Source organism: Lycorma delicatula, chromosome 9 (assembly GCF_047948215.1).
Source record: "Lycorma delicatula isolate Av1 chromosome 9, ASM4794821v1, whole genome shotgun sequence".
Taxonomy (NCBI): Eukaryota; Metazoa; Arthropoda; class Insecta; order Hemiptera; family Fulgoridae; genus Lycorma; species Lycorma delicatula.
The window spans coordinates 11,056,327-11,079,485 of record NC_134463.1 but is presented as its reverse complement, the minus strand read 5'-3'; the positions used below and the strand labels follow the sequence as shown (position 1 = coordinate 11,079,485).

The window sequence follows — 23,159 nt, the reverse complement described above, 5'->3', positions numbered from 1 at the left end:
ACTCTTTAATATATTCCACCCATCTATCGACTTTGCCTTTCGTATTATAAATCGGTGTACCACCTTTGTTTAATACATTACTAGATTTTAATTTATGTATCACAAATAATTTATGCTCTGTCTATTTTACCAATGTTCATTTCTCTTTCCAATTCTGAATACTTTTCTTTAACCCACTCCTCTTTTGCTAGTTTGCACATCCTGTTTATACTATTTCTTAATTGTCTATAGTTCCTTTTACTTTCTTCATCACTATATATGTTATATTTTCTATGTTCATCCATCAGCTGCAATATATCATCTGAAATAAAAGGGTTTCTACCAGTTCTCTTTGTTCTCCCTAAGTTTGCTTCTGCTGATTTAAGAATTTCCTTTTTAACATTCTCCCATTCTTCTTCTACATTTTCTACTTTACCATTTTTACTCAGACCTCTTGCAATGTCCCCTCAAAAATATTCTTTACCTCCTCTTCACCAAGCTTCTCTAAATTCCACTAATTCATCTGACACCTTTTCTTCAGGTTTTTAAACCCCAATCTACATTTCATTATCACTAAATTATAGTCGCTATCAATATCTGCTCCAGGGTAAGTTTTGCAGTTCATCAGTTGATTTCTAAATTTTTGCTTAACCATGATATAATCTATCTGATACTTTGCAGTATCGCCTGGCTTTTTCCATGTGTATATTCTTCTATTATGATTCTTAAACAGTTGGCAATTAAAAGTTTAAAACTTTAAAAGTTGGCAGTTTAAAACTTTAAAAGTTGGCAATTACTAAATTATACTTTGTGCAAAACAATATAAGTTAGTCCCTTCTTTCATTCATTTTGCCCAGCCTGTATTCACCCACTATATTTCCTTCCTTGCCTTTTCCAATGTTTGCATTCCAATCTCCAACTATTATTAAATTTTCATCTCCTTTTATGTGTTTATTAATTGCTTCGTCAATTTCTTTGTACACACATTCTACCTCATCATCATCATGGGCACTTGTAGGCATACAACAATCGTTGCAAACTTGTAGGCAACAATCATTGTCGGTTTAGGTTTCGATTTTATTCTTATTACAATGATTCAATAGCTATGCATTTTGAAATACTCTACTTTCTTCCCTATCTTCTTGTTCATTACGAAACCTACTCCTGCTTGTCCATTACTTGAAGCTACATTAATTATTCTAAAATTACCTGACCAAAAGTCGTTTTCCTCTTCCCACCGAAACTCACTAATTCCTACTACATCTAAATTTATCCTATCCATTTCCCTCTTTAAATTTTCTAACCTTCCACCCTCCGACTAGTAGAATGTTATTTTTTAATCTTCTGGTGACCCCTTCCTTAGTAGTACCCACCTGGAGATCTGAACGGGGGACTAGTTTACCTCCAGAATATTTTACCAAGGAAGGCACCTCCATCATTGCTATATGAAAATGCAGAGAGCTACATTTCCTTGAAAAAAAAGCAGCTGTAGTTTTCCATTGCTTTCAGCTGTGCAGCACTCAGAGGACAGAGTGATGTTGATATGGCCGTTTAAATCTTCCTGACCTATGCCCTTAACAACTACTGAAAGAACTGCTGTCCTCTTTCAGGAATCACTCCTTAGTGTGGCTCTCAACAGATACCTCTCCGATATGGTTGCACCTTTGGTCCAGCTATTCTGTATCACTGAGCACTCAAGCTCCCTCACCAACGGCAAGGTCTCATGATTCATAGAGGGAGATAGATTGCACATAACAGAATTAAAAAGTTTGCTTGACACAAAAGTATAATATTAAAGAAAAAGTAAAAATAAAAAATAATATTTTATTTTTGTTCATAAGAAAAAAAATTTAGTAATATATAACTGCCTGTACATAATTTTAAGAATATTATACCTGATAACATGATCAAACTGGTGAAGAAATGCCATATGAGTCATAAACAAGGCTTGAAAACTATTTAAACAAGAATTATCTAAATACTTCATCGCAAGCCGTGCTTCTTCTTTTAACTGAAATTAGAAAAATGTTTACTTTCAACAACAGGCAAATAAATAAGAATACTGATAAGGGACAAAATTTTACAAAACATGAAATTATCCATTTAATAAACTACAGTTATTATTAAATAGTTTGTGATGAAACATATGTAGAAACAGAGCTATAATTTTATTTGTGAGATTTGATGTATTTCTGTTTCGATTTAGCTTGGTAGGGACCAGAAAGTTTGGAATACTTTCTTGTTATAAAATTCAGAACCATTTATCCTACATCATAATTTAATTCATGCCTATTTTTCAGTTTTTTTAATTGTAATTAATTTTTTTATACCAAATATTTTGTATCACTTTTTTTTGTTTTCTTTTATAAACAAAGATAATATGTATTATTACTGATGGAGTTATACACTGATATACAATTCCATCAGTGTAATTATACAGACACAGTTGTCACCAATAACTATACTGCTGAAGGAGCCATAAATAATTATTTCCAAAAAGATTTTCTGGAATTTGTTTTTACATATATATTAAAAGTATGTAATGATTGCAAATAAATAATGGCACATATTTTCAGGTAATATACCTTTTCAATTAATTTACAAGTGAGTAAAAAGAATTTACATAAAAAAAGAAGGCAATGTCCATTCAGTTTAAAAAGTCACTGATCTAATATACAATCTAGTTTTGCCATAACTCTGCTTTAGAATTTATATTTTACATAATATTTATTTACATAGTTAAAAAAAAAAAATTACACTACAAGTTTGTTAAACAACTTTTTTCTTTTCAACCTTTTCATATCTTTTACCACTTCTGCAACACTGTAAACAAAATGTTTAAAAATCAGTAATTTACAAGTAACTGTATTCATTTCACAACTACACTTTGAATTCATGCTGATTTTTTTGTAAAGGATTATACCTGACAAACTTTAAAAGTTTTCAAGACAAAATTCTCTACCTATTGGTTGAAAATTATTACATAGTTTTTGGAGTATTAGTTTCAGAATGACAGGCAGTATTCCGTTTTATAAACATAATTCTTTTCTTATTTATAGTTTTATAAAAAAATCTATTAGTAAGGGGCAAGACTAAACTACTCTACAACAAAGAGCTAAGAATATGTTGGACAAGATCAAGGTTCTTCTGTTTGCTATAGAAAAATATCAGAAGTTATTAATGAAGTAAAATTTTATGTACTTTTCATTTAAAAAAAAAATATGTATATATAATTTAATAGGCGTACAAGGAAGTGATATGGTGTCCACATCAGATTTTTAAATTTATAGTTAAGTAGTAATTATAAATAAAAAAATTTATTAATAATCTGTTATTGAAATAAATGATTAGACAGATTATTTACGATTAAACAGATTTACTATGGAAAAGTGAATTATTTATTTCCTTCTAGACAGTAGTGAAAACGTTAGGAAACTAAAACTACTACAGGTTTTGGTTCTTGTTGATTTCATGTGATTTTAGTTTCAGCTGCATCAACCGAGTGTTAGCCATCAATCCATTACTTCGCTTCATTCAATTTTAGTTATTCATTCGTTATTAACTTTAGTTTTATTTTCATTTTTTTCTCTGTGTTTCATCGTATCTCTTGTTTATTAATGCTGCGATTGAGCCACTAATGGTACTGTTTTCTGACTTAACTTTTATGCGTACATATATCGATGTTCTGTATAGAAATATTAGTATTTAATTAACGATGAACTTCTACAGAAGCCTCTCTGCACCTCATTTTATGTGATCATAGTTATTTACGGTTTCATTAATATTTAACCGATTGTAAATTTTATTTTAAGACAAAAAAGTCTATTACGGAAAAATAAATTCAATTAATATAGCGAATAAATTTAATCTTTTCGCAACGATAAAAAGCTCCTCTTTAAACTAAATACTCACTTATAAACGTATACTTTTATGCTAATAAGAAATATTTTTTATCTATCAAAAACCTTTTTAATAGCTTAAGACTTGCGAGATAAATCTATTTCTAATTAGATTTAATAAATAAAATTTCAATAACAACAAAAGTACGTTTATTTCAAGTAAATTGAATAAGTATATAATTACGTAGTTATCTTAACGAAACACATTTTCTAATTATTGTAAAATCTGAATTAAACCTTCATGAGACTTTACACATATATAACGACATTAGTGTTGAAAGAGAGATTTTCAAGCAAATGTTTTAAAACGATAAAAGACTTATCAAACCGACTATTGTGTTCATTTTATCCCTGGAAAACATTAAAGATACAGAAGAACAAGGGACATTCTAAAATCATTACCCCAGAAAATTCTTTATCCCTAAAAAATTCTTCATTGTAAAGAGATAACTATAATATCTTAACCGATGTTAAATTAGTAAAACTCGTCATATTTTTATTTCGCATTGTATTCACCACCTTCTGCATTACAGGTTTAAATTGATTTAGATATGAACATTTTTAAACGCTTTATGTGAGAACAAACAAAACGGGTGCGTATACGTGCGAGCGCGTACGCACACACCCATACACAGTAGAATACCCATACCAAACACTAAAATCTGCTCGCTTGTAAACTATCACAGCATAAATTTTAATCTTTAGCCTTCTAAAAGATAATGCTTGTCAATGTTTTTATTTTACGATAAAATTTTTGTTTTTAACGCCTTTAAAAGGATGTGTTCAACTGCCATTCTTTCCATTTAATTTTTGATTTGCATTCTCCCGTGGTTGCTAGGTGTAATATTAAATTGCTGAATTTCACTTTTCTTGGTGATGTTATTTAAAGTTCCCTTACCTTATTAACACTCCTGATATATATTACAGCATGCAAATGACTTTTTTTGTTCATTTCCAGATATGAACTCATGTTAGGAACATATTTTTATCTTATCAGTACAAATTCTATAAGATAAAAATAAAATATTTTATATATATAAATATATACACACACACACACACTTAAATAACATGTTTGGAATATTTATATCAGTAATTCTCTGTTCTCACAAACTTCATACAGCTTACAATAGCATTTGAAATAAGGTAATTTTTAATTTTCCCGTTGGCTGCACTCACATGTCTTAATAAAAAAAAAAAAAAAGTTTTCTGGTTTACTTAGAACACTTTTTTTTTTTTTTTTTGTCTTCAGTCATTTGACTGGTTTGATGCAGCTCTCCAAGATTCCCTATCTAGTGCTAGTCGTTTCATTTCAGTATACCCTCTACATCCTACATCCCTAACAATTTGTTTTACATATTCCAAACGTGGCCTGCCTACACAATTTTTCCCTTCTACCTGTCCTTCCAAAATTAAAGCGACTATTCCAGGATGCCTTAGTATGTGGCCTATAAGTCTGTCTCTTCTTTTAACTATATTTTTCCAAATGCTTCTTTCTTCATTTATTTGCCACAATACCTCCTCATTTGTCACTTTATCCACCCATCTGATTTTTAACATTCTCCTATAGCACCACATTTCAAAAGCTTCTAACCTTTTCTTCTCAGATACTCCGATTGTCCAAGTTTCACTTCCATATAAAACGACACTCCAAACATACACTTTCAAAAATCTTTTCCTGACATTTAAATTAATTTTTGATGTAAACAACTTATATTTCTTACTGAAGGCTCGTTTAGCTTGTGCTATTCGGCATTTTATATCGCTCCTGCTTCGTCCATCTTTAGTAATTCTACTTCCCAAATAACAAAATTCTTCTACCTCCATAATCTTTTCTCCTCCTATTTTCACATTCAGTGGTCCATCTTTGTTATTTCTACTACATTTCATTACTTTTGTTTTGTTCTTGTTTATTTTCATGCGATAGTTCTTGCGTAGGACTTCATCTACGCCGTTCATTGTTTCTTCTAAATCCTTTTTATTCTCGGCTAGAATTACTATATCATCAGCAAATCGTAGCATCTTTATCTTTTCACCTTGTACTGTTACTCCGAATCTAAACTGTTCTTTAACATCATTAACTGCTAGTTCCATGTAAAGATTAAAAAGTAACGGAGATAGAGAACATCCTTGTCGGACTCCCTTTCTTATTATGGCTTCTTTCTTACGTTCTTCAATTGCTACTGTTGCTGTTTGGTTCCTGTACATGTTAGCAATTGTTCTTCTATCTCTGTATTTGAACCCTAATTTTTTTAAAATGCTGAACATTTTATTCCAGTCTACGTTATCGAATGCCTTTTCTAGGTCTACAAAACGCCACGTATGTTGGTTTGTTTTTCTTTAATCTTCCTTCTACTATTAATCTGAGGCCTAAAATTGCTTCCCTTGTCCCTATACTTTTCCTGAAACCAAATTGGTCTTTTCCTAACACTTCCTCCACTCTCCTCTCAATTCTTCTGTATAGAATTCTAGTTAAGATTTTTGATGCATGACTAGTTAAACTAATTGTTCTGTATTCTTCACATTTATCTGCCCCTGATTTCTTTGGTATCATTACTATAACACTTTTTTTGAAGTCTGACGGAAATTCCCCTTTTTCATAAATATTACACACCAGTTTGTATAATCTATCAATCGCCTCCTCCCCTGCACTGCCCAGTAATTCTACAGGTATTCCGTCTATTCCAGGAGCCTTTCTGCCATTTAAATCTTTTAATGCTCTCTTAAATTCAGATCTCAGTATTGTTTCTCCCATTTCATCCTCCTCAACTTCCTCTTCTTCCTCTATAAAACCATTTTCTAATTCATTTCCTCCGTATAACTCTTCAATATATTCCACCCATCTATCGACTTTACCTTTCGTATTATATATATGTGTACCATCTTTGTTTAACACATTATTAGATTTTAATTTATGTTCCCCAAAATTTTCCTTAACTTTCCTGTATGCTCCGTCTATTTTACCAATGTTCATTTCTCTTTCCACTTCTGAACACTTTTCTTTAATCCACTCTTCTTTCGCCAGTTTGCACTTCCTATTTATAGCATTTCTTAATTGCCGATAGTTCCTTTTACTTTCTTCATCACTAGCATTCTTATATTTTCTACGTTCATCCATCAGCTGCAATATATCGTCTGAAACCCAAGGTTTTCTACCAGTTCTCTTTATTCCGCCTAAGTTTGCTTCTGCTGATTTAAGAATTTCCGTTTTAACATTCTCCCATTCTTCTTCTACATTTTCTATCTTATCTTTTTTACTCAGACCTCTTGCGATGTCCTCCTCAAAAATCTTCTTTACCTCCTCTTCCTCAAGCTTCTCTAAATTCCACCGATTCATCTGACACCTTTTCTTCAGGTTTTTAAACCCCAATCTACATTTCATTATCACCAAATTATGGTCGCTATCAATGTCTGCTCCAGGGTAAGTTTTGCAGTCCATGAGTTGATTTCTAAATCTTTGCTTAACCATGATATAATCTATCTGATACCTTGCAGTATCGCCTGGCTTTTTCCAAGTGTATATTCTTCTATTATGATTTTTAAATTGGGTGTTGGCAATTACTAAATTATACTTCGCGCAAAACTCTATAAGTCGGTCCCCTCTTTCATTCCTTTTGCCCAGCCCGTATTCACCCACTATATTTCCTTCCTTGCCTTTTCCAATGCTTGCATTCCAATCTCCAACTATTATTAAATTTTCATCTCCTTTTACGTGTTTAATTGCTTCATCAATCTCTTCGTATACACATTCTACCTCATCATCATCATGTTCGCTTGTAGGCATATAGACGTTAACAATCGTTGTCGGTTTAGGTTTTGAATTTATCCTTATTACAATGACTCTATCGCTATGCGTCTTGAAATACTCCACTCTCCTCCCTATTTTCTTGTTCATCACGAAACCTACTCCTGCCTGTCCATTATTTGACGCTGAGTTAATTACTCTAAAGTCACCCGACCAAAAGTCGCCTTCCTCTTCCCACCGAACCTCACTAATTCCTACTATATCCACGTTTACCCTATCCATTTCCCTTTTTAAATTCTCTAGCCTACCAACCTTTTTTAAGCTTCTAACATTCCACGCTCCGACTCGTAGAATGTTATTTTTTACTTTTCTGGTGACCCCTTCCTTAGTAGTCCCCACCCGGAGATCCGAACGGGGGACTATTTTACCTCCGGAATATTTTACCAAGGAAGGCGCCTCCATTATTGCTTTTGAAAATGCAGAGCCACATTTTCTTGGAAAAAAAAAACAGCTGTAGTTTTCCATTGCTTTCAGCTGCGCAGTACTCAGAGGACTGAGTGATGTTGATATGGCCGTTTAAGTCATTGTGACTTACGCCCCTAACAACTACTGAAAGAGCTGCTGCCCTCTTTCAGGAATCATTCCTTAGTCTGGCTCTCAACAGATACCTCTCCGATATGGTTGCACCTTCGGTCCAGCTACTCTGTATCCCTGAGCACTCAAGCCCCCTCACCAACGGCAAGGTCTCATGATTTTTAGAGGAGGTAGAACACTATCAAAGCTGTTTTTTTTTTTGTTTTTTTTTATACCATCTATGTACAGTGAAAAATGTCAGCAACTGAACGGCGCACATATCAAATTCTGTATTTTACTCTAAAGAAAAAAAAAAAATCACCGTCAGGAACATTAAACCGCTTGAACAAGCATATGTGAATCGGTAATGAAGAAAACAGCAGATTACAATCTCTGTAAGTATTTAAGAGATAGTTGAACTATCACTTAAATTACATTCGTAGCAGAAATTCCAATCTACCACGAAAATACTGAGCGTGTCAAAATGATGTTTGAAATGATAGAAAAAACCGTCAAGGAAATAACATCCGTAGTCTGAAGTTATCCCAGCGTTCTACATAACGGTCTGAACTCGCATCATATTTGTCAATACGTCATTCCAAAAATGTTATCTGCAAATTAGAAGTAAGTTGTTGAAGGATTTTTTGATCGGCAGGATATCGTTCAATACAAATACATTCCTGAATTTGAAGGGAATAATACCGACAAGGAAATCTACTTCATTATGCTTTTTTGATTGCAGTAGAGACTTAGAAAGAATTTAACTTGAAGAATAGGAAATAAAGGATTGTTTTATATCGCACGATAATGCAACAGTACATATCCACGCTCGTCATAATACCTGGCACGAGACTACGTACGAACTGTGGAGCATCCATCCTAGTTTTTTGACTTGGCACCTGCTTATTTTTTATTTGTTTCCTCGCTTAAAAATGTTCTGAAGAAGAAAGATATGAAAATGCCGATGACATGATACATGATGGCTGATGCGATGAAAAATGCGGGTGCATCTGAAAATGGATTCTAGAAATGTTTCCAAGTTTATAAAAACCGGCAAGAGGGTGCAGTAACAGAAGGAAACCGCTTTGAAAAAAATGTATTGTATAACTTAATTACTTGTGTTTTATGTTAATCTTTCTTTTTTACCTTTTTATTCTGACAAGTGTCTGGTGTTTTTAATATTATAATAGTTTAAGTCGCTTCATTTTATAGAGCGGTAAATATGTTTGAAAAATAGAAAAATATATATACATAGTTATTAAAGATTTCACGGCAATCTATCGGGAGATGATTCTATAGACAATATAAAAAAATTCGTATAAACATAGGTCAGAAAACAGGTTGTAAGCAACTTTTGGCTCGCAAAATATTTAGTCCAGCTTTCTCCTTTCTCTATGAAATTAAACAGAACTAAAATTCTTGGGTATAAATCAAGGGATAAATTTGGTGCTTATTATAGTTTTTGATGTAAAAAAATAAAATAAAAATGGTCCCAGACCTATCTCTCACTTAGGTTTTAAAAAAACACAAAATGTTTTGTTGGAAAATCACTTTTTTAGGTTTGGAATAAAGTAACTTAGTTATTTACCGATAAACAAAACAAAATTCTACTTAACTTTGTAGAGAATTTAATTGTGAGAAAAATGATATAAATAAAAATGAAAACAAATAAGAAATTTTTTATTATTTTTGGATAATATAAAAGATTTAAACTAAAGAAAATTTAAGTTTCCCAAATAAAAAATATATAATCAGATCTCTAAAAAAATAGACTCAATAACTGTGCGACTTAAAATTATGATGATTAGTTAATCATCAATTAGTGTAAAGATTACACTAATAACATAATAGAATAAGGAGTAAGGCAGTGTATAAACGCATACAGTAATAACTAATCGGCCATTACATATGGAAAAATGAAATTTTTATAAATGCTACAATTCATAACAATCTATTTTTTTGATATGAGGCCACCATACTCAAACCCCCGTGGTTGGGACACTAAAAAGTTTAAATGGAAAGGGTAAGATTACACGTCATTTTTAAAAAACATAGTAAAACATTTCAAAATACAAAAGATACTGGTAAATCGTATTTTATCTTTTATAAAACAGACAGACTGAAAATATTTGCAGGCGCTTACAAATAATCTATATTTAATTTATTTTGAATTTTCAGAACCGTTAAAATCAAACATAAGGTAATGAGGCTTTTGACACTTTTAATCGTATAAAGAATACAATTAAAAGATGGTAATCATAAAAGCACGGAGGAAAACATTGATACCTGGATAAGTTTTTAATTAAAATCATTCTCTCAAATTTTAATTAAAATATTGGTAAAAGAATTGTTCAGATCACGTCAGTGGTTGTTGAGTTAGGATAATCTGCACACGCGCGTGCCCACACACACATGTGTATATATATATATATATACACATATAACATGGTTTGTTACCGATTTAACAAAGTTATTAGGAAGAAATATGGCCGGTTTAAGTACATTAGGAAAGAATACTATAAAAAAAAAAAAAAAAAAAAAAAAAAACTGTAACCGGAAAAGAGACATAAAAGCAATGTATCTATCTCTTTTTATAGTAGACAAAATAAAGCAGCTGTCCACTGTAATATTAAAAACAAGTCAAGGTTAAAACTTTCGTATCTCACGTACATGTGTCATACGTTTTAATATATATATATATATATATATATATCTGTAGAGAGAAAGAGAGAGGAGTGAGAGCGCTGTTTCTCGACATAAAGGATTTATTACATATAACTAAGAAATCTGTTCTCTTGTTTTATTCTTCCCTTTCGGTTATATGTCTATGCGATTTAATTGTGTCATTCTGCTTCAATACATACACACGCACGCGCGTAGGCAAAGATAATAAAATGTTTAGACCGCAGAGTTTAAAGGAAAGGACTATTATAATATTTTAATACTATACGAATATAATTTTATAAATGTGTCTTGATTAAATGTTTTTAAAAATTTCGCATTTCCAAGCGTACAACGTAGAAGGGATAAAATATTAAAAACCGCTAATTTTAATTAATTTACTCTTATTATTTTTTATTAACAATATTTATTACGTTTAATTGAGGAAACAAAAACAAGCAAAAGTTATCACCTTGCATTACGGTGCAAATGTGTACGTATATCGGGTTACTTGTTTGCAATAACTCGATTGTTTGTCAACGGAGTTTTAAAAATGGGGTATCATTTTGTTCAAAATAAAATCCTTAATAAATCTTTTAATAATTAAACATTTTATCAAAGAAATAATTACAGACATTGAAGAATAAATAATTATAATGGCCTCCGTTTTGGAATTTTTGACGTAACGTTTTCAGAATATTTTATTTTTTAGAATAAAAAATTAAGTTTTCTAAATTTAATTAATGCAAGTTTACCGCTCCTGAAAAATAAATTTTTTGTTGAAAATCACAGAATGGCGTCCAGAAGGCAAATAAGACAATATAGGACTTGTGTCGACATGAACGTTTTTGCTCCTTTTGGCGCCACTGAATCGGTTCTGGAGTTCGGCGAATACGTCCCGCAGCACCGTACGTATGATCTAATTATAAATATAATAGAGAGCTGTATATCTGTTATTTCAGTAGCCGATAAAAAATGAACTAACCTGTGCTCTAAACAGAAAAAAGTTACAATTATTCTGGATTCTGTAATTCAGTTTCTTTTTCGTGTTTCTGTAAAGCCTGAATATTTATATTGTTACTTATGACTATTATTCTCACAACCTTGAGGATAAACTACTGAGCAAAGATGAGGGTGGCGGAACCTTCTGGATAGACGGAAATGGCGAGGGACGTCAGCTCTGCGTCCCTGAGATAGGCCCCCGAGGAGCTCCTGAATTGAATCCGGGGTTCGACTGGACCCCGAGGGTCCAGGTTCTGGCTAGCCGGGAGGGGGGGGGCTAGTATCTATGTCTATGTATGTATGTGTGTAAAAACTGAAAAATAAAGCTAGAAGGAAAGTTTTAAATTGCGATAAAAACAAAATTCCTAAAGGTTTATGAATGGACTGAAAAAATATTTTTAATCTAATTACGTTTTCTTTATATTACACTTATCTTTACCAATCCCGCGCGCGCAACACACACACACACACACACATTATATTTATATTTGACCGACATTATTTATGCTTTAGAGCATATAAATAACACAAATAATAACAGCGTCATACGAAGTTAACCAAATTCGACAATACAATAATCTCATTTGGTACATTTATTAATTTTTTTCTTGATGTTTACTATTCCCAATGACTATTATTACCACATTTTTATTTAAACGAAATAAATAAGAAAAAATGAACCGTTTAGAAAAATACATACACACTGCAATTCCTATGTAATCAGATATATATAGTCAATTTGTATTTTTATTTGAAAATCCTTACCCTACCGATTGATGTTTTCTCCATATGTTAGGGGTAATGAGGGAAGCTTAACTCCAGATTTTTAACATCCTCCTCCCATAGATTTTTGTAAAACTAAAAAAGTTTTTGAAATGCGTTTTTCTCTGAATTTATGCATTTTAGAGAAACGTTTAAAAAAAAATGTACAGGACATTCTCTTCTACAATTAATGTCTTTAAAGTTATGCCGTATAATTTGAAATTGAAATAGTAGGTGGCGCTGAAGTTGTAAAAAACGTGTTTTTCGGTTTTTTATCCGGAAAAAATTGTTTTAGTCAGTATTGCATTTGGTAAAGTCGTTAATCTCAAAAAAACACACGACTTTTATTCAAACAATTTTCTTGTACGACTTACCATTTCGGAGCTGTAGCTTGTGAAAGTGTGAAAATGTTGTGAATCGGGCACGTGTTAGAAACCGGTCTACTCGTTTACAACGTTTTTTACAACTTCAGCGCCACCTAGAATTTCAATTTCAAATTGTACGGCATAACTTCAAAGGCATTAATTGTAGAGGAGAATGTCCTCTACATTTTTTTGTTTGAAAAACGTTTCTCTAAAATGCATAGATTCAGAGAAAAACGCATTTCAAAAACCTTTTGAGTGTTTCGAGTTTTTCAAAAATCTACGGGAGGGGGGATGTTAAAAATCTGGAGTTAAGCTTCCCTCATCACCCCTAACGCACGGACAAAAGATCAATCGGTAGATAAGGATTTTCAAATACAGCCTGTTTTGATGACAAATTGCCTGTACTAATACAGAAATTCACACGTTACAAAATGTTAATAAAATAAAAAATCGTTTTCTCTTATTTAATAATGAATAATATTTTCACATATTTTATACTAACCCGAGAATCAACGACAGTAATATGCACAATTCATACCTAACTACGGAAAACGTTCTTGTTTCCCTTCATCTGGAAATAAAACTTTCATTCATTTGTTTATACGTTCAACTAACTTTACTCGTATCTTATAAGGAGATTTAAATATAAAAATACCTTATAAATCGGTTAAATTGAAAAAGATGTAACTTGTATCTTAAGTAATTGTTCGTTTCCATCAAATAATATTTGCGTTTTTATCAATTTTTTTCTTAAATTGTACGTATTAATTTTTCTCTAATATAATATATAAATATATATATCAAAAATTATCTGTAAGAGTATAAAGTGATCGATCGACATATTAGCGTAGAAAGAGGAAATAAAATGTGTAACCTTTTTACACGACAATGTTTTTTTTTTGAAAATGAAACGCAGGATATTAAACAGATGATTTCAAAATTAGAAAACATCGAGCGAAAAATGAATCTTCGTAAAAAAAAATAATTAAAAGCTATTGAATATATCCATAAAAGAGAAAAGAATTGAACGATACTTTAATAAAATTGTAAAAAAAATTAAAATCGTGAAATAAAATAATTACATGAGAATAGCAATAGTTAAGGAAATATACGGCTAAAGTGTGTCCCAAAAAGAATCATCCGATTTAAATCGTATGTATTTTGAAAAATATTGAATATAAAAACTTAAGATTAATTTTGTATTAAAGGTTTATTCGTAAAGTTTCTTTACATACAAAGTCATAGCTGCTCAAAATGCATCCCTTGGGACGACGGTGCACGGTATCTTTATTTTTTGTTTGAAGCACTTACCATGAGCTACTCCGGTAGCTCACCGCCTCTTAGAGTTCCTAGGCCAAAGCCTTTACCTGCAGTCCTCAGACTCAGACTTTTCGTGTTGTGGCGCTTACCACGCTAACACGTTCCATTGCTAAAAGTGTTCTCTAAGAAAAAAAAATTGACCGTACACCTTTTCCCCCGAAACCGCACAAAAAATATAACTTTGGAAGAGTCTCTCTCATGCTGTCCAAATTCACGCGGCATCTCTCCGTACCCCGTCATTCTAATATCGATCGTAGCGGTTCACCTTCCCGCTTAAATGAAAAGTAGCATCGTCATTAAACACTAAACGCGTTACAAAATAGTCATCTTCTTCCTCCGCCTTATTAAGGACGAATTCACAAAATTCCACTCGTCGGTGTTTTTGGTGTCACCTTCATAAAGAGATTGCGGTAACCGAATCCTGTACGGTTTCGTAAGCAAACGACACACAAAACACACCGGATAGACGTTCTGAGAACGTTTACTTTTCTACCGGCACGGCGAGTTTATTTTCGGGGGCTGCTTGAGAAAGTCAGACGGATTCGTTCCATATCTTGGTCTGACAAACGGGGTAGTCCACTTGATTTCCCTTACGTAGACAACCCGTGTCTTTAAATCGTCTATACGAGCCTAATTCTCTAAGCGGAAGGACGTTCAGCGCCGTACTCGCTATGGAAATCACACCGAACAGTAAATACGAACTCACGCTGTGTGAGAACAAGCGTGATTTCTGTCGTGAAGTCGCCATTTTTTCTAACGTTGAAGCGAACGAAGTTCTGGAGCTACCCGGCGCCAACCTCGTGAAATTCGAGAGTTCCCGCTTTCTAACGGTACTTTGCTCGATCAAAACGGACTAAAAGCTAAATAGTTATGAAATTTCAAAATCGGATGATCTTTTAGAAACACGCATATTATTTAACGGAAACTGTACTTACGTAAGAAGATATTAGAGTTATAGAAGAATCTTATGTAGAGTTATGTTTGGAGTATGCGTAAGTACGGATGATACACCGAGACTAAGAAAGAAAAAGAGGCTTAGGAGATTTCAAATTTGAAATTGAAGAAAAAGACAAATTAACAACGAATCTGAAATCTTTAGATCTGCTGTCTGATGAGATAAGATTACAAAATGCGTCTCAAACTTGACTTCCGTAACAGAAAGATAATAAATATCTCAGCTTTTCGTTTGGAAAGTACTGAATTCAAATTCCGGTCAGGATCGATTTTTTTTCGTATAAAATTTCAATCGTTTATTTTCACGCTTATATAGCTAATTAATTTATCGACTAAAAAAATAATAAAATCTTGAAAGTAGAATCGAGAGTAGTATCGACGTGGTAAATTCACCAGAATAACAAGTACAAAACAAATAGCGCAATAATCTTCTTATCGACATAGATAACAAATTTTTCAAAATTTGGGAGATATAGGAGAGGGGTCTTTTAGTTTAATGAAATATAATCGAAAAAATAATCGGTCACGATTTAATTAATGTAGAAATGAATTTACAAATAATCTACATAGATAATCGGTATTTAATTTCCGATGAAATATAGCATCTTTCATCAGAAATTCCAGTACCTTTGTTTTGACGCGCTTCATTTCATACAGGAGACATTTATAAATTGAAATCGCTAGAAATTAACTTAAAGTTTTCAATTAGTTATAATTTTTTATTTTAGCTAGTATTTAACGAAGAATTCGCTAATTAACTAAATTACATTAAAGCGGTTGTTTTTGAGAAAGAAAATTACAGCATATATTTAGCATAACACCGATTATGTAAAATCAAAGAGTGCGCCTAAGAAGTTCTGTTCCTATCCCGATGTAATTAAGTATAAAGGTGTTTTCGTCTAGACGGTAAAATTATTTCAGACGGTGACAGGACAACAGACCTGTATTAAATCTACAAATAACGGTATATAAATATTTTGCAATGACAGGATGGAAATACATCGATAAAAAAATAACTCCTATAATACCGGATAAATCAAAGAAAATAGAGGTAAAACTTTAATTAGAGCGACATATAAAATAAAATCGGATGCGGTGAGTCTATATTAGTTCTTAAAAATATTAAATATCTGCATCGATGATCGGTAGATTAAATAAAATTCAAAAAAATAAACAACTAAAAGGCATTGAGCGCATATTAAACGGCGATGCAAAAAACGAATTAAAAAATCATTGAAAACGGAATATTATTTTTTTCTGTAAAAGAGAATATTTTAATTAAATTAACGGGGAAAAAGATTTAACTAGATCTTATAAAGAACAACAGCAGAAAAATAATTAACTCCTTTCGTGTACTCCAAAGAACAAGTAAACAGTTCTATTGCCCGATACGATAAAATACAGGTAATTTTGTTTTGTTTTTTTTTTTTTAGAATAAGTGACTACCGAATAGTGTGATGTTAAATAAAAATACAAGGATAAATTAGAATTTATCGTACAACGGTCAAGATGTTTGTTACTTACGAGCGAAAAAGAAAGAGCACACGGCATACATTTGTTTCTCGAAAGCCGTCTTAACCTTTCATTTTGATGAAAAAGGAATGAAATAAATTTTAATCGATACATTTAGGTGATTTTTCTTACTCGTCAGATTATTTTTTTTACAGCAAATTTTGCGAAGAGGGTAAAAATTAACGATAACATTTTGAGGCAGATTATTATTAATAGGCGGTTAAGAAAAGCAAAAGCTATGACGATTTAACAATAAGTCATAAATCTTCGGTAGAGGGACAGCTTTCTTCTTTCTTTTTCCTGTTTAGCCTCCGGTAACTACCGTTTAGATAATATTTCAGAGGATGAATGAGGATGATATGTATGAGTGCAAATGAAGTGTAGTCTTGTACATTCTCAGTTCGACCGTTCCTGAGATGTGTGGTTAATTGAAACCCAACCGCCAAAGAACACCGGTATCCACGATCTAGCATTCAAATCCGTGTAAAAATAACAGGCTTTACTAGGACTTGAACGCTGGAACTCTCGGCTTCCAAATCAGCTGATTTGGGAAGACGCGTTCACCACTAGACCAACCCGGTGGGTTCGGTAGAGGGACAGCTGAGAAGGTTAATCTTAACACAAAATTTGAGTTAGGAGTTTACCTCCTTTGTAACTAATTACCTAAAAGGAAGAGAAAATACACCTCGTATTGTTTGCTTTCATAATACTAGATTTACATTAAATATATTTCCTAGATAGGCTTGACGTTAAGATTAATTATAATTTTTACGTTCGAAGAACCAGACTTGGACACTAACATCACAACGCAGTGATGTTTACTAACCCACCGAATCGGTCTAGTGGTGAACGCGTCTTCCTAAATCAGCCGATTTGGAAGTCGAGAGTTCCAGCGTTCAAGTCCTAGTAAAAGCAGTTACTTTTATACGGATTTGAATACTAGATCGTGGATACCGGTGTTCTTTGGCGGTTGAATTTCAATTAACCACGCATCTCAGGAACGGTCGAATTGAGACTGTACAAGACAACACCTCATTTACAGATACATATCTCTCTGAAGTAATACCTGGACGGTAATTCCCGAAGGCTAAACAGGAAAAAGAAAGAAAAAGATGGGTTACCCGAAAATGTTCGTTATTTATAACGAATCCTACGATTAGCCGTAGGATGTTGAAATTTTAGATTAGGGCTGTTGTAACATCAATTGTGGACCAAAATTTTCGATTGCGATCGAAATTAAAATAAAATTTTAATTTATGAAATGTTTGGATCTTAAAGGGAAGGCTCATCGATTCCAATCACACTTCATAACGTTTTTTTTTTATTTTAATTTTTTATTTATTTCTATTAACTTTCATTTTTTTAGTTTAAATATATTGTTTTAATAATTATTAACCCATTATTTAAAAAAAAAATTACAATAATAAATACAGTAAATTACAATTCAATAATATATATATATATATATATATATATATATATATATATATATGAAAAAAAATCAGAAGTTATTAGTGAAATAAAATTTTATGGAATTTTAAAAACGTGTATATCTAATAGATTTGGTGAAGTATCTGATTATTTAATATTAATTGAAAGTTATAATTTACAATCGAATTATTTTTTGATTTTCTACTTTAATTTCTGTTTAATTTTAGCTACATTAAAGTTAATTACAGAGCGACTGAAAAATAGACTCTCATAAGAACAACATATACACTCAGACGTGCATGCCCGATCTTTAATAAGGTGCAAAAAATTTCTATCTTTTAGTTCATTACTCTTCTGATATTGTCGCACAATATTCTTGCCAAGTCGGAGCTGATCGTCATTTCGTTTATTTGTTTTTTGTTGGCGATCGTTTAATCGCTCTTTGATTTCATATAATTCGTTATATTATACTTAAAAATTTACGGGCGATGTATTGTATATAGATATTTTGAAATAAAATTAATAGAAAAATGAAGAACGGCAAAGTTAAGATCGTCCAAGGTGAAACGATAATCGACAGAAAAATATCATTGTCGGCCATAATGATGTACCGCAACGAAAACTAACAGAAAATTTTGAAGAAATGAAGCTTCAGTACATCGGTAACAAACACGCGGATGAAAAATCGCTCGATCAGGAGAGAGAGTTAATAGATACTAGGTCGATAAGGGGAAAAGCACAGATCAGGAATATTCTAACATCAGGGTATGGAGAAGGGAAAATTAGTAATCTCAGTTAGTTTTTAAAATTTCAAAATACGATTTTGAGTTCTAAAAATTCAAAAAATAAACGATATATGGGATGTATCTTATTTAGAAAAAGTAGGGCTAAGAGAGTAGTAATCGACTGTATGAATAATATGTAACTGATATTTTATGCGACTGGAATAGTATCAACAAAAATTAGAATAAGGAAAATCGAGTTTTTTTTTGTCTTCAGTCATTTGACTGGTTTGACGCAGCTCTCCAAGATTCCTTATCTAGTGCTAACAAAAAGTAATGGAAATATTTATGTTCATTTGAAATAATATCGATCGAGAAATAAATTGTGAAGATTTTATTATTTAATCCAGCGATACACAAGTAAGAATTGTAAATATGTTTAGATGTTTAATGAAAATTTAATTAAACGGAGATGCAGTATTTTTTGTCAAGTGTGCCGCAAAAAAAAAAATAAAAATTATTAGGTATGTGGTCAAGGTCGCAGACAGCAACGTCGCCAGCAGTTTTGTCAATTTCGCAATACCGGGCTAGAATTTGTCAACAAATGAATGAACGTTGTAATAAACAACATAAAAAAAAGGTAAAATTATATTTTATTATTTTTGTATTTGCGAATGTAATGTGTGTTCGATGCAGAGTGTAATATTTTCAGTTTAGTCTTCTGTTCTTGTAGCGTAAATGTTATTTACCGTATTGTTTTCCTTTATTATAGTTGACGCGTAAACTCTTCTTGCGATTCTGGTATATAATTATAAATTTAACAAACTTTAAATAGCGTTTATGCGACTTATTATTTTTTCTTTTATCTTATATAGAAATAACCCACTACTTTACGCAAGAAAGAGTTGCAGGAATCCAGATTTTTAGACGTTAGTGAATTAAATTTTTATAAGGCTCATATTTATGTATTGTATTGTAATCAGCAGCTCCCGGGTATTTTTGGGGGAAGGAGGAGTTAGTATTTAGCATATGCAAGCGTATTCCTGGAATAGTAGTAATTCTAAAAGATATTACGTTAAAGTCTATGTTTTTTATTTTTATGAAATCTAACTTTATCTTGTGCACTCGCTACATAGCAATAGCTGAGATGCGCAGAGCAGCATGGCGCATCACGTGTCCCCTCTGCACCAATAGCAACAGAGAAGGGAAGCGCAGCTGGCCTGGCGGCACACACACACACACACACACACACACACTCACTCACTCACTCATAAAATAACATATCCAAACATAAATGTCTACCAGCAAAATTAATATTAAAATTAAAAACCGTAAAATTCTACAATAAATCACAGAATCGTGATCAAATCACTTGTAAAATTGATCAAATCACTTGAAAATGTTCACAAAAATATACTCTATGCCCTAATACTAATCGAGTAAATATTTAATTAATAAATATTTAATAAAAAACAGAAAACTGAGGGACGCGAAAACACGTGGTTTTAATACGGCCCTCTTACCTAAAATATATCCTTCTTTACACGTGAAAAAGATATTGTTTTAAACGGTTAATTACTTAAGAGTTAAAAACTACATGAAGTCAATAAACGAACCCGTAATTTAAATGTTAATGTTAATCGGAAAAACAAATAAAATAAATTCGTGTGATGTAAAGATTATTAAATATATAATCAAGTTTTTAATTTAACTCTTAACTGGGCCCGCAAAGGTAGTCTTACCCACGAGTGCGTGGGGTCGCTTTCTTTCATTAATTAAAATTTTATTGGGGGCTATAACTCTGGAACCGATGAAAACAAGTACCGCTTACGATATATCGCAGAAAACCTCTCGATCAGAGCTTATTACTTCGGTTAAGAAAAAGTCCAAAATCAAATTTTTTTAAATTTTGGCTTTATTTGGACGCTTTTGGTTCATCCGATTGTAATCAAAAGGGGAGGTGCACAACTAGATGTGTTACAACAGTTTTAAATCCAAAATTCCAACATTTTACGGCCAATCGTATTTGAGCTACGCGAGGTAATTACGTACGCACATACATATGTACAGACGTCACGCAAAAACAAGTGAAAATGGATATTTCCGTTGAAATGTGAAAACCGAAATTATTCGCGATTACAATACTTCCTTTTAAGTAAAAATAAAAGTTGTAAATTATAAGTAAAAAATAACTAAAACACTTTAAGGAATATATCTTATCGATCCTAATAACGGTAAAATTATATAAAAAATAACCCACAGTATGAGATGAAAGTCGCGGGCATCCAAAATGATATAATGAACTAAGTTTTGATAAGACTCAACGCACAGAATTTTATATAAATTTAAAAACATTAGATTTAGATAAAATTAATTTGTCACCTGTAAAAAGAAAAAAAAATTATTACTAGTGAAATATCTATTAGAATTTTGTTATCGCATTTAATTTTGGTAATCGTTAATTGAGTAATGTAATGTAGAATATTTAAATCAAGATCACTCGCTACCAGAAAAACGTTTATTATTATTTAAAAAATATATTTTTTCAACGGAAAATGTTAACACACGTAAAAAGCGCGTAACATTTTTTTATAATAAATAATAGAATCCGTATTTATAATTTTTCAGGTTTTTCTTTCAGCGGTAAATCGATTGGTTCTCTGATGTGTGTAATTTTCACGCGAATAAATAACAACCGACTTCGATTTTTTAAAAGGGGTGAAGGAAGGTAAAAAAAAAAATTGCCCCTGCCTCCGGTTAATTACTAAAAAAACATAAATAAAAATAATAAATTTAACGAGATACGATGTACTGCCACCTCCAAGATTAAAAGAACCGAGCCAGGTTGAAACATAAAGTTCGATTGTTTTATAAATATTTCCGTTTGATATGCAGATTTTTTTAATTTCTAAGGCGCTATAAACATTTTATAAAAACTCGGAATTCGCAAGCAAAGAAATCTACTTTTTTGCACCGCTCAAATTTATTCGTTATTAAGGGCAATTTTTCTTGAAATAGATAAAAACGAATTGCCTTCCTTAAATTTACTAAGCATTTTTCAAAAAATAACATTTCAACGAATAAAATTTATTTTGTTACGCAAAAATAACAAAAAAATTTAAAATATGAATCCGATTTACCTATCTTAAAATAATAATCGCAATCTTGACGGGTAATTTACAAATAATATCTAATTTTTCATCTAAACTATTACTTACAACCAGCTCGAACAATATTTATCGTTAAAATTACTGCTTGTAAACATTACAATTACTTTCTATTTTAACTTTAACTTCATTGTAATTACGGCAGCTATCCTATTAATGTTTTCCGTAATTCTAACCTAATTTTTTTCCGAATTTAGAAATAATTGCAAATAAAATTACTGTTTACTCGCAGACGATAACAAACCGATGACAACGTTACCAATATGACACGATGGTGGATAAATTGAGAAAATTAAGACGGAAATGATTATAATTTTATAAGGAATACGTTACCGTTCGTAATTTCAAAGAAAATCTGGTGGTTAATTGAAATCCATCCAAATCGTTTTCGGTAAACCGACCGGGTGTTTAGTGCTGAACGGATTTTGATGTCGGTTTTGCTTGCATTGTTTAATAAAGGTGTGATATTTGTTTGATACGTTTACGACCGTTGCCTATCAGTTTTACGTTCCTGTAGTTTACATAAATAAAAACTCCACTAACTCAAAGACGTAAAACTTCTTTTAATTTACGGTTATTATGAAAACGATATCCACCTTTCCTTTTCCTGATTGGGATGAGTTAATCGATCTACCGATGTATTTTGGATTTATTCTACCGAATGTTTTTTAAATCCCGTTAAAAAACGTAATAAATCTTTTAAAATGTTTAAACTTTCTACATCCGTTTATTAAATATAATGGAATAATTAACGAAACGTTAATTGTGTTTTAAGCACGATCTGAAGCAGAGTTCCAAAAATTTTGAGAAACTACGTTAACCGAATAAATTATCGTAAAATACGGTAAAAAATAAGAAATTATGATTACTCGTATCTTAAAAGTTATTTTGCGTATAATTTCTTAAAAATTATGTTGTTGCCTTTCTAGTATTATTATGGGGATTAAAAATTCCACAGTAGGAATAAATGTACATTTTTAACGTGGATAACCATATCTGATACGAGATAGTAATAGCGCATATAAGTAATTTAAGTGTTTATTGTGGCAATTTTGAAACCGGGATAA

At 31.7% G+C, this 23,159-nt stretch overlaps 1 protein-coding gene across 2 annotated transcripts in view; it reads right to left on the bottom strand.

Moving 5' to 3' along the window:
- LOC142329734 (nucleolar protein 6-like) overlaps nt 1–23,159 on the bottom strand; it is a 110,021-nt gene that overhangs the window by 58,922 nt on the left and 27,940 nt on the right. For both annotated transcript variants that reach the window (XM_075374470.1, XM_075374469.1), the window contains exon 2: nt 1,875–1,990. In XM_075374470.1, the coding sequence (XP_075230585.1) occupies nt 1,875–1,884 (10 nt within the window). In that variant the 5' untranslated portion in view covers nt 1,885–1,990. The remainder of the gene's footprint in view (nt 1–1,874; nt 1,991–23,159) is intronic.